General features: G+C 50.3%; 1 protein-coding gene across 1 annotated transcript; it reads left to right on the top strand.

The window, feature by feature from the left end:
* Positions 1-5,549: 5,549 nt before the first annotated feature.
* Positions 5,550-12,445, top strand: PCBD1 (pterin-4 alpha-carbinolamine dehydratase 1). The gene is made up of 5 exons (XM_038140801.1): positions 5,550-5,578; positions 6,957-7,323; positions 10,295-10,426; positions 10,749-10,829; positions 11,340-12,445. The coding sequence occupies exons 1-5, from the start codon at positions 5,550-5,552 to the stop codon at positions 11,436-11,438; spliced, it is 708 nt and encodes a 235-aa protein (XP_037996729.1). The 3' UTR covers positions 11,439-12,445.

Below are 12,445 nucleotides of genomic sequence, written 5' to 3' on the forward strand. Positions count from 1 at the left end.
CCCTGATCAGCAGAAAAAGAACACTACTATGAAAACCACCCAAAGGCAGGTTTAGGAATTAAAATCCTCAACTCCACCACACAGCAAAGCTCCTGGAGCTGGCCCCTGTCCCCTCCAGCACCTCGTCATGTGCCAGGGCCCATAAACTGCTTCTGTGTCTCCAAGGAAATCGCTGCCTTAGCAAATCTTTTCTCCTCTCACCATCTCCTCTGTGCTACAGTCACTCCTTCCTTCTAAACCATCCCCAGGTGTAAAATACCTCACCAGTCTCTGAGCAGCTCTTCTCCCCTGGCTTTGCAGCCTGCTGTTTCTGGCTCTGATCAGAGGGCTTGTTTGCCCAAAGGCTTCCCTGCCTTCTCTAACCCTACCCCATGAAATGTTTGCACAGACAGAGCTCACCTTTACATCCACACCCAGGGCCCCTCTCCTGTCCCCTGACTGCTTCTGTCCTGCAATTGCAAAGTTGGGAATAAAACCCTAGGAATTCCAGGACTTGAAAACAGAAGTGGCAGCCAAATGATCCAGGGACAAGCTTTTAGCAGAGAGAGACCTACAAGCTGAACTTGAAGGGTCTTGACTTGAAGAGTCTTTTCAAGTCAAGAGAGGAAGAGACTTGAAGGGTCTCTTCATGAGCATCTGGAGTGATAGGACAAAGGGGAATGGTTTTGTGAAAAATGTGTGGTTTATGATTGGCTTTTGGCAAATATTCAAATGAATATTATATGTGTTATGTTAGAAAGTTATGCTGTATTCATTTTTTTTTGAAGTAGTGTGTTAAATATAGTTTTAGGTTATAACATAATGTTAAAATAGAAGCTATGCATGTGGGATATTTTTTTAAGATATTTTTTAAAGAAAGGAAGGAGGTACTCGCACCAGACAGCAGCCCCAGGACACCTCAATTTTTCAGAGAAAGAGAATTTATTGCTCCATTATCAGAAGAAACAAACTTCTTCCCGCCTTGCTCAGCCCTGCAGACGCTGTCAGGATTCAGAGGAAGAAGCTGACACTGCCCAGACAGAATCCTTGATTTGAATGGAATTGATGCATCACGGATGAGGTGTATGAATATGCAGCAGGCTGTTGCTTGTAAGGGTTAATCCTCTGTTAACTGTGTCCTTTTTTGGGCTTATTTTGCCCAGAAAGAGGCACCCGGACTGTCCGTCACTCTTTGTTCTTATTGTCTGGTATTGTCCTAAATCCTAATTGTCCAAATTATTATTACTCAAATTATATTACTAATTTTATAACCATTTTATTGCTATTAAACTTTTAAAATTCTAAAAACAAGTGATTGCCATCTTTCACAGTTTTAAACTGAAAGATGAGACATTTCAGGAGAACATTGGGAAGAAGTTCTTCTGTGTGAGGGTGGAGAGGGACTAGAACAGGGTGCCCAGAGAAGCTGTGGCTGATCCATCCCTGGCAGTGCCCAAGGCCAGGCTGGACAGGGCTTGGAGCAGCCTGGGACAGTGGAAGTGTCCCTGCCCATGGCACTGGATGGGCTTTAAGGTCCCTTCCCACCTTTAAGGCCCCTTCCCATTCCATGATCTCCAGCAATCTGGCTGGAGAGACACCCTCAATGCAAGCATGTCCCAGCCACACCCCCGATATTCCAATGGCTTTGGGACACCCCAGAGGCTCTGGAAATGCTTCTCGTGGGAAATGACTCCATCCCGGAGGTGCAGCTGAAGAGCTGCTCTGCAGAGCACTCCACGCTTTCCCAGGGCTGCCAGGGCCAGGAGCCACTCCTGCTTTTTGGGACCAGGAGGGATTCTGAGAGCCCTCACTCACCCTGTGCCGTTTCAGGAATATCTCCGGTTTTCCAGCATTTTCCTGACCCCTAGTGACAGGACGTGGCTGTACAGCAGCCGCTGAACATGCAGAGCAGAGCCCTCCCTGAAGAAACCAGGAACGAAACTCCGGAACATACATGGGAAAACGCTTTCCAGATCTGCCAAGATATTCACTCACCCTCCGCCACCCCTGCAAATTTGCCAGAAAATCCAGCCTGTTTAACAGAGACATTTGGGCTGAAAGTGAGGAAAGAAGCTGAATGAATACAAGGAGCTTCTTCCCTTGTGCCGGGCTCCAGCTGTGCCCAGGGAAGCACGGAGTTACAGGACTCATCCATCAGCAAACCAGACCAAACAGGGGGTGGGAAGGAGGCAGTTTGGACGGATTGCCTTCTCCTGGGACAAACACATCCTGCTGCAGGACCTGGGTGACCTTGGCAAGGCCACAAACTCCGTGATCTCAGCCCTGTCTGCCATAGACCATGGGGTAAACTGCTGGGCAGCTGGCAGGAAAGACCTGTGGCACAGGGTACGTCAGCTGCCAGGACCCAGAGCCCTCGTGCTTGGCTTCAAGGGCAAACACAGAATGCAAACAGGGTTATTCTGTCCCAGCTCCGAGTTTCCTGTTCTAAACCGTGCCAGAACTGGCTTGGAATGGGAGGCGTCTTCCGGCACCTGTCTAACACAGGAGAAGGGATTGTTAGGAAAATTAATCCACAAACATCAGAGCTTTATGTCCAAAAAGGAGAAAGAGGAGCCCTTCTACTTTATTTGAATAAAGGGAGAGGCCATGGGGCATTCTCCTGGGGTCTCTCAGATTTTTGGAGGAAGCAGCCTCCTTTTTATCCCAATTTCCCAGCCACATTTCCCTTCTCTCTTTCCTCATTGCCTGAGGTACTTGAGAGGTTCAGACTGCCCAAAATGTCCGATACCAAAGATTTCCCTCCAATGTACAGCCCTCCCTTTTAATTTTTAATTCTTACAGAATTTAGGGGTTTTCTTCCCCATTGTTTCTTTCATCTTTCAATGTCCAGTTTAATTTATCAGCAAACCTAAGGTTTATTTGTAAAAGCAAATATCTTTTTCCATTCATCAATCAGCGGAATCCTTCCCATTGTTTCTTTTATCTCCCAGTGCTGGTTTTATCTACCAGCAGACCCACAGCTTGTTTGGAAAGACAAATCTGCCATTCCTCTCAGGATCCATGGCAAAGCTCTCTTGGATACCTTGGACTCAGGTTTGCATCATCATCATCATCCTCCTCTGGGAAACCTCAGAAGCAGTCAGGAACATGGTGAATCGTATTTCTTTGCCACTTGTCTCTGTGAATTCAGTCTTAGGAGAATCAAAACAAAATGTGCTGAGATCTGAATTATTGTTGTCCTGATGTAAAAGCAGGATCACATTTCATTGTAACGTGTGAGTTACATGGATTGGAGAGCTTCTCAAATACCAGATAATTCATGAGACATCCCCGTAAACTGGGCATGAGTATCCCAGCTAGCACAGGGAATGGGAGCTGAGGATGCTTGAGCAATTTATCCAAAGCCACTTGTAAACTGTAGCAAAACTCAGCTTTGTCACAGAATCACTGGGTTGGAAGAGACCTCCAAGATCATCGAGTCCAACCCAGCCCCAACACCTCAACTCAACCCTGGCACCCAGTGCCACATCCAGGCTTTGTTAAACACACCCAGGGATGGTGACTCCAGCACCTCCCTGGGCAGAACATTCCAGAACTTTACCACCCTTTCTGTAAAAAACTTTCTCCTAACATCCAACCAAGACCTCCCTTCAGTGAAACACTGCTCACTCCCGTATGCTCTGATATCCCTGAAAGCAGTCACCTCCCGCTCTGGGATTCGTGTGTTTGACGTGTTAGAAGTGGCTATGCCATTTTATTGCTGTTTTTTCCATCTTATTTTCCATGCAGGGTGCTCTGCCTGAGACAAAGGACCTTAGCCTGACACAGTGTGAGCAGAACAAAGCCCCAGTTTCTGCCAGCCCCCAATTTATTTTGATCATTGCTCCGAGAGCCTCACTGATTTTGATAAAACACTGCCACAGGAGGAAATCTCGCACACAATTAATTAATGATTAATTTCTGTTTATTGGGCCCTTTTGTCAACTTAAACTTGTCACACCTGCCATAAATCCCCCCCAGTGCTAAACAAACTCTTTAATTAAATCTGTTTCGCCATGAGAGCAATGTTTCAGATTGCAGATGATGAAAGAGTTTGGCCCACCCTGGTTTCAAACGCCCTTTGGGTCTCAGCTTCTCTGGGCAGCCTGTGCCAGGGCCTCCCCACGCTCACAGGGAAGAATTTCTTCCCAAAATCCCATCTACCCCTGCAAAAGCAAATTTTGAGATGGCAGACAGAACGCTGCTCCCCTTTCAACGTCAGATATGTTTTGTTAAAAAGTTATTGACAAAATTAGAATTTCAGTCGTGAGCGATATGAGACCTCCCTCCAAATATGCAGAGTCCTGTACACGTGTGGGTTTAGCTGCCACCAAAAGCAGCACAGCTGAAAAACAGACAAAAAGGAGAGGGGAAAAAGAGCAAAAATCCGTTCCCAGTGAACAGGTGCACCCCTTGCACAGGGTGCAAACTGCTCTGAGCAAACACCTTGCCCAACAGCCCTCAATTAATCATTAAAAACAAACCTAAAGGGTCCCATTTCACTAAGGGAAATTAAAACCGTGCAGAAGGGGAACTTGGAGGTTCGGGGTTTGGAATCAGCCAAAGAATTCCCCTGGACACAATTCCACACTGCAGAGTGAGGAAAATCCCAACTGCCTGTTGTTGTTTTTCAGGACCAGACCCCTCCCATGACCTCGGCACTTAAGGCTGGATTTATCACCCAGGAGAGAAAATGCCAGCACAAAGGAGCTGAGCGATCAGAAGACAGGGTAAGGAATCCTTTCGCTCCTGGTGTTCTCCACCTCGAGGGAGCTGAGGTGGCCACCAGGCAGCAAATGCGTTGCCAAGGATCAGTTCCCAGGCAGGCTGGGGGGAAATCCAGTGAAGGCAAAGCCAGGTGACGTGAGGGATTTGCTTCCTGCCCATCTCCTGATCACTGGGGAAGCCAGCAGAGGCACTGCCACCCGCCCAGCTGCCCTCAGTTCACCTGCTCACGCTGTTATTTACAGGGGCTCTTCTGCTGGGCTGTGGCGAACCTGCCAATCCTGCACTTCCAACCTGGGCCAAGAAATATTCTGCTGCCCTTCCCCAGCCCTGTGAGCAGCCCCACCTCCTGATTTCATTGCTGGAAACCTCAGAGCACACCTCCTGCAAAGCTTCCAGCCCCCAAATCTGCACACAATTATTTTCTTCTGAGGTGCTTCACTGCTCTCCAAGTCTTTTCTCCCTGGACAGACACTCAGGATCTCCCAGGACACAAAAGATGGTCATTTTTCCTTTTCATTACCCTGGCAAACAAACCTACAAAGGGAAAATTTTTTTAAAAAATAAATAATAGAAGAATTTGCTTCCCTCTAACTTGACTGCTGGAAAAACAAATCACCTCTGCGGTACCCACAATTCCTTACAGTAGAGAACAAAATGTGCACAAGAGTATATATATATATATATATATATATATATATATATATATATATATATAAGGGATGTATATCATGCTGTACTAAAAAATAATAATCTGGAATTAGTTGCTGCAGAGGTGAAGAAAGCCATGAGGGAATAGCAGGGGGCTGAATTTCTGTCTGCCACGTACACCAGCACAATCAAAAATGGTCAGCACTGGAAAACTGCCCATCGTGTGAGTGGGTTGAGCAGACGCCGAGCTGCAGGACATGGGCACTAATCCATCTGGCCTGGAGAGGGAAAATGCCAGGGAGCAGCACTCGGCATCCACGAACACACCATTCCCCCGGCAATGGCAGAAAAACGCCTTAAAAACGCTGGGAAATGTTGTGTGGGGCATTTCTCCTCCTTCCGGCCCATCTGCAGGGCTCTCAGTCCATATAACCCGGGCTGTCCCGGCCAGCGCAGGCGGCGATTATCGGCGATTATCGGTGATTGATTATCGGTGATTGATTATCGGTGATTGATCATCTGAGCACCATCACCTCCTCACAGGTGCTGCCAGTGGCATCCAGCGGTGCCAGTAACTGCCCGGAGAGAAATGATACTCACTTTTAAAAGTTTGAAAGTTTTTTTAAAACCTTATCAAAAATACCACAGCAGACTGAATAGAGAAAATATTACGGCGCCGGCTGCAGAGGATTTTTTTTTTCCCCACCATGAGCTCACCCACACAATGGAGATTTCGCATTTTAACCCTTCAGCCCCTCCCAAAGTTTTGTCTGTGGACTCCTTCTTCGCTGTCCAGTGATGGAGTTTTACTTCCTTAAATCTTGATTGGAGGTCAGATGTTGCCATAATAACAAACCAAATGTCCTCCCAAATATCCCAAACCCAGGCCACCCCCTGATAACAGCACAAGGGGGGTAAAACAGAACTATAAACTATAAAACTTCTCCTAACAGATATACACACCATATTTGCCTTTTAATTGTGAGAGTCAACCACGGCATTGCCCATCCATCACACAACCCCCTCCATCCCACTCCTCCTCCTCCTTGAGCCCCAGGTTAAGTGTGAAAAACGCCGATCACTTGTTTTTAGAATTTTAAAAGTTTAATAGCAATAAAATGGTTATAAAATTAGTAATATAATTAGAGTAATAAAAAATTTGGACAATTACGATTAGGACAATACAACACAATAAGAACAAAGAGTTATGGACAGTCCAGGTACCTCTTTCTGGGCAAAATAAGCTCAAAAAAGGACCCACGTTAACAGAGGATTAACCCTTACAAGCAACAGCCTGCTGCATATTCATACACCTCATCCATGATGCATCAATTCCATTCAAACCAAGGATTCTGTCTGGGCAGTGTCAGCTTCTTCCTCTGAATCCTGACGGCGTCTGCAGGGCTGAGCGAGGCGGGAAGAAGTTCGTTTCTTCTGATAATGGAGCAATAAATTCTCTTTCTCTGAAAGATTGAGGTGTCCTGTGGCTGCTGTCTGGTGCGAGTACCTCATTCCTTTCTTTAAAAAAATATCCCACATACATAGCTTCTATTTTAACATTATGTTATAACCTAAAACTATACTTGAGAAAATTAATACAGCATAACTTTCCAACAAAACACACATCATATTCATTTTAATATTTGCGAAAAGCCAATCGTAAAACACGCATTTTTCTCGTTCAGGGAGCGACCCGCAGGAGAGGGGGCAAAACCCATCGCGGCTTCATCATGCAGGCTCCCGAGAGCCCCTGCCCGGCCATACCCCGAGCCCCTGAGGCCCCGCAGGCAGGTGGCCAGTGCTGGGCAGGCTCTGCTGGCCGTGGGTGGGCCGGGTGGCCTCGCCACGCCTCCGCCGTCCCGGAGCAGCCGCGGCCCCGGCGGGACCCGGCGGGAGCGGAGCATCACCGGGCGGGCACGGAGCATCACCGGGCGGGAGCGGAGCGCACCGAGGGAGCCGCGGGCCATGGTAAGTGGCTGCTGGGCGAGCAGGTTTTGCCTTGTGGCAGGCAGGAATGCCCAGCGGCAGCTCGGGGCTGCGAGGAGCGGCGGCAGGAAGGGGAAGCAGCGCAGCGCTGGGGTTAATCAGTAACGCGCGGCTCCGCCGGCTGCCGCTGCCTTTCCAAAGGCTGGATCGCTCCCCTTCCTCTGCAGGGGGAGGGAAAGGATCCCCCAGCAAGGACCCCCGCACGCATTCTGTAGGGCAGGGACGACCCCCAGGTGTGCTCCGTCTGCACAGCCCCGCAAGGCGCCCGCTGGAAATAATCGGCTTTTGCGCCGCAGCAAAAGAGCCCTGTGGGCCTTGTGGAATACGGCATTCCTGCCCTGCCCGCCCAGGGCTGCCCCTGTGCCTTCTCCTAGGTGGAAATTCTGCCTTTCATTAAGGAAAAACTCTTCCCGGGGATGGTGGGCAGGCCCTGGCACAGGGTGCCCAGAGAAGCTGGGGCTGTTCAATCCCTGGCAGTGCCCAAAGCCAGGTTGGACAGGGCTTGGAGCAACCTGGGATAGTGGAAGGTGTCCCTGCCCATCCCACTGGATGGGCTTTAAGGTCCCTTCCCACCCAAACCATTCCATGATTCTTTAAAAGGGAAGATTTTAGAGCAAAGAGGGTTCGGATTCTCCCAGTTTCCCTTGCTGGTTCCTTTCCCTCAGTTGCACAATGCATCTGCTTGGTTCCCTGCTGGCAAAAAAAATCCCAAAAATTGAAATCCCAACCTTTTGGCAGTTGAGAACCAGCAGAAGAAAACGAAATAAATTCATTTCCCTAACGAGAAGAGTGTGTTTTTAAGGAGTGAGAGCCCATGAAAGCATTACCATGGCATCCTGACAAGACCAGCAGGCTGGCCGATGTCCTGGGGTGGAGAAGGATGGATGGAGCAGGATGGAGGGCAGGGAGTGCTCCAGGCAGCGGGTTTGCCCTCTGACACAGCCAGAGGAGTTGGCTCTGTGTGCTCTGGGTGCCAAACCCCAGCCTGGCCATGCCTCCCGCTGCTGCTGGGAGGAGCTGGGCTGGAAAAAGCCCCGGGGGCGTCCTCCCACAGAGTCACAGCGGAGAAAGAGGACAATTAGACCACGTCCCTTTGTTGCTCTGCCCGGGGAAGGCTGGTTTGGAACCCAGCCCCCTGCATCCATACCCCTCTGCGCCAAGCTACAGCTCCAGCTTTTCCCTTTCCTCTCCTCAGGTTTCAAGCCGCTGGTCCCAAATGCTGGTGCAGCCCCTGCCCTGCTGCCATCAGAGCGCCCGCGGGTGGCTCCCTGCCAGCAGAGCCATCCTCTGTCCCCACCTGATCCAGTTGCTAAGCTACCTGTGCCCGGCTTATCGCTCCATCAGCAGGGAAGGGCAGCGGCTCCGGGTTTATTGAGCTCACTCGTGTTTGCTCACTGCCTTCCCTCCCAGCGCAGCCTTGACATTTGGGGGGTGGGGAGGGGGTGGCAGAGCCAGGGTTGCCAGGGGGTCATCCAAAACATGCAGAGGCATGGAACACCCTCCCCCAAAATCCTGCAGCTGCAATGCCAGGGGCCAGGAAGCATCCCGCCCCCAGTGACACTCTGGCACTCTCCATTCCGTGCAGTCTAAGGGCAGGGATACACAGACAGGTAGGCACCCACACAGCCACAGGAATGGGGCATCATCTCTCCAGTCTTCCCCAAAACATGCAAGACCCACCCACAAAAAACCATCAGCTTCACAGCTGGTTCTTTGGTTTTGTGCAGCCTGTGAGCAGGGAAAGCACAGGAGAGGATGATTTGCCTCAGTTGCCCAATGCCAGTTCTGAGCATTGATGCCCAAGCAAAGCATCTCAAGGGGCTGCTGATCAAATACCCACAAAAAAAAAAAAAAAAAAAAAAAAAAAAAACTGGGCCAGATTTGTCAAGACTCATATCCAACTTGCCACACTTGGCTCTACAGCACATAAAGGAAAATAAATTGCAAGGAGCTCTTTGTCATCACCAGCTGGAAAGGTCAACTCACCCAAACCTGCCAGAGCTCAAGGAGTGTTTGGACAATGCTCTCAGGCACACGGTGAGGTTCTTGGGGCTGTCCTGTGCAGGGCCAGGAGCTGGAGTTTGATGATCCTCGTGGGTCCCTTCCAACTCAGAGCAATCTGTGATTCTGTGAAAGAATTTTAATTGCCAGAACATGACATTTCAGAGAGCAGTGCCCCTTTGCACTCGCTCCTGCCTTCCCCACTGCGCCAGAACAGAGCTGGCTCAGGCAGCCCCCATCCCCAAGAGTTTCATTTTAGTTTCATCTCTGCCTATAAACAGTCCTCAAAGCCAAGAACTGCTGCTTCCCCACTGCCACCTCTTAAAAACTAAGTACCAGCAGCTCTGCCCGGGGCAGAGCTCAACCACAATCCCTCCCTCTGCCCTTTGTTCCTCACAGGCAGAAACAGCCTCTTAAAATCCATTGTAATGTAAAGGAGAGGGGGGGGAAAGGAGCTGAACTGCAGCTTAGTGTGACTCATCTCTGATCCACACCACTTCCTTCTCCTCAAAAGCAGGCTCCCAATAAATGAATAAATATACAAATAAATAAATAAATAAATAAGCTCTGCTGCTTCAGGAGCCCTAAAGCAACTCTCAGGTCTAGAAATGATCGCAAGAGCTTCTGCTTTTTAAGTTTTTGATTTTTTTTTTCCCCAGAAGATTATATGTAAAAGAAAATGTATTTTGGAGTTTAACTTCACACAGCTATCATTTCTTAGTACCTCAGGCACTGTGGGAGGTGTTGCAGGTGAGAGGACAGAAGGGACCAGCTGGGCTTCGTTGGTACACGCAGGATGTATTCCAGGCAGAGTGCAGAGGACATGGATGTTCCAACCCTCCCACCCAGCTGCAACTCCCCGACCCATGGGACGCCTCCTTGCTCTCAACATCTGCTTCATCCCACTGCTGCCACACTGACCTGCTCCTCTTCCCCTTCCTTCCCTTTCCAGGCGGGCAAAGCCCACAGGCTGAGCTCGGAGGAGAGGGAGCAGCTGCTGCCAAACCTGCGAGCCGTGGGGTGGAACGAGGTGGAAGGCAGAGATGCCATCTTCAAAGAGTTCCACTTCAAGGACTTCAACCGGGTACGAGCCCAGGGACACGGAGTTCTGCAGACTGGGAGGCCCCTCTGCAAAGCTCAGCCAAAGAAAGCCCTCGGTGTCTCTCCTGAAATTGAATGGCTGAGCAAAATAACCTCCCCAAGACACCAAAGGGCTCGACCCAGCACAGAGTTTGTCTGGGAAACGCTCCTCAGGAAGAGGAAAACCCATAGAAGACTCCCAGAATAGCCCAGGCCTTGCATTTGGTTGGGTTACGTAGACACAGGCAGTGTAAAATTAATAGCAATGGGGGTGAAAACCAAGATGTTGCAGGGTAAATGAGTTAACTTTCCTTCTTACCCTGCAGGCCTTTGGCTTCATGACCAGAGTGGCTCTACAGGCAGAAAAACTGGATCACCATCCCGAGTGGTTCAACGTGTACAATAAGGTGAGGAACACCATGGTGGGGACAAAGCAGAGCACTTCAGGGAGCAGCTCCCTTTTCTGAGGGATAAAACGGGAGCAGCAAGTGCTGTTCTCATCAGCAGGACCTCTTCCCTCAGATGCTATTCCCCTATCACAGCCAGCCTTCAGCTACCACAGATGCTTTCCTCCTCCTTTTATCCCGTCCAGCTGAGCAGTAGCTGCCAAAGGCTGGCCACCAGCATTGCTTTCTAAAATCTGTATCAAGCAGCAGCCACAGGAAAAGCTTCTGGGGGTAAGAGCGAGTTGAAAACGGGCACAGGTGGCTGCTGTGACCTAGGCAGGGGTGGCAGTGACAGCTTGTGGCCAGCATGAGCTGTAGGAAGGAGAGAAACCGGGCAAAGTGCCAGAGCACCTCTGCCACCGCAGGGAATTTTGCAAACGAGTTTGGAGCTACTGTCTCATCAGATGCAGCACCGAGGAGAGCAGCCCTGCTGCTTCTGTCTGCAACTCCGGGCCTGTCTGTCTGCCTTAGGTTCACATCACCTTGAGCACCCACGACTGCGGGGGTTTGTCGGAGCGAGACATCAACCTGGCCAGCTTCATCGAGCAGGTGGCAGCTTCCCTCTCCTGAGCAGGGATCCACGCACCCAAAAACCCCACTGTGCCACTGTGTCCTGCCTCGACGGCTGCACCCAGAGCCTCTTCCCGCTTCCCAGCTAGATCCTGGATCCAGACAGCCCCACACCTCGCCGGCCGCCCCAGCGCAGCTCAGATGGATGGAGGCACTTCTCCGGGTGCCTGTGTCCATCTCTGATTTTCCACATTCCATCCTTAAACCCTTCCTTAGCCGTGTGATCCCACACCCCCACCTGCTGAGCCTCTGACCAGGAGTCAGTCATATCACAGAGTCACGGGATGGTTTGGGTTGGAAGGGACCTTAACGATCCCCTTGTTCCGCCCCCTGCCATGGCCAGGGACACCTTCCACCATCCCAGGCTGCTCCAAGCCCCGTCCAACCTGGCCTTGGACACTGCCAGGAATCCAGGGGCAGCCACAGCTTCTCTGGGCACCCTGTGCCACTCTCACAGGGAAGAATTTCTTTCCAATATCCCATCCAAACCTATTCTGTGTGAATCCGTTTCCCCTTGTCCTGTCACTACATGCTCTTGTAAAAAGTCCTTCTCCGTGTTTCTTGTCAGTTCCTTCAGGCACTGGAAGGCTGCAACGAGGTCACCCCAAAGCTTCTCCTCTCTGGGCTGAACAATCCCAACCCTTTCCTCATAGCAGAGCTGCTCCATCCCTCTGATCATCTTGGTACCTCCCCTGGACGCGCTCCAACAGGTCGATGTCCTTCCAGAGTCCAGTTACACCACTGTGCCAGTAAATCTGTCCAGAGCCTGCCCCCATCCTGCCCCTGTTGCTGCTCCTTACCTCCTGGAATGTGCTTTCTGCCTAAAACCCGTTTTGTGACCCCTTTGGCTCCTCTGTGGCCAAGCAGCAAGGTGCTGTGCAGTTTGTCATTGCTGTAACCCCTCTCCAGCAGTATTGCATCAGGCACATGGTCTCAGCCCGACTGGAGCCAGCCTTTCCTAGGATACCAACTGAAAATGTTTACAATAAACAGCTCATTTAACCTGG

Source organism: Motacilla alba, chromosome 6, assembly GCF_015832195.1.
Source record: "Motacilla alba alba isolate MOTALB_02 chromosome 6, Motacilla_alba_V1.0_pri, whole genome shotgun sequence".
Lineage (NCBI taxonomy): Eukaryota > Metazoa > Chordata > Aves > Passeriformes > Motacillidae > Motacilla > Motacilla alba.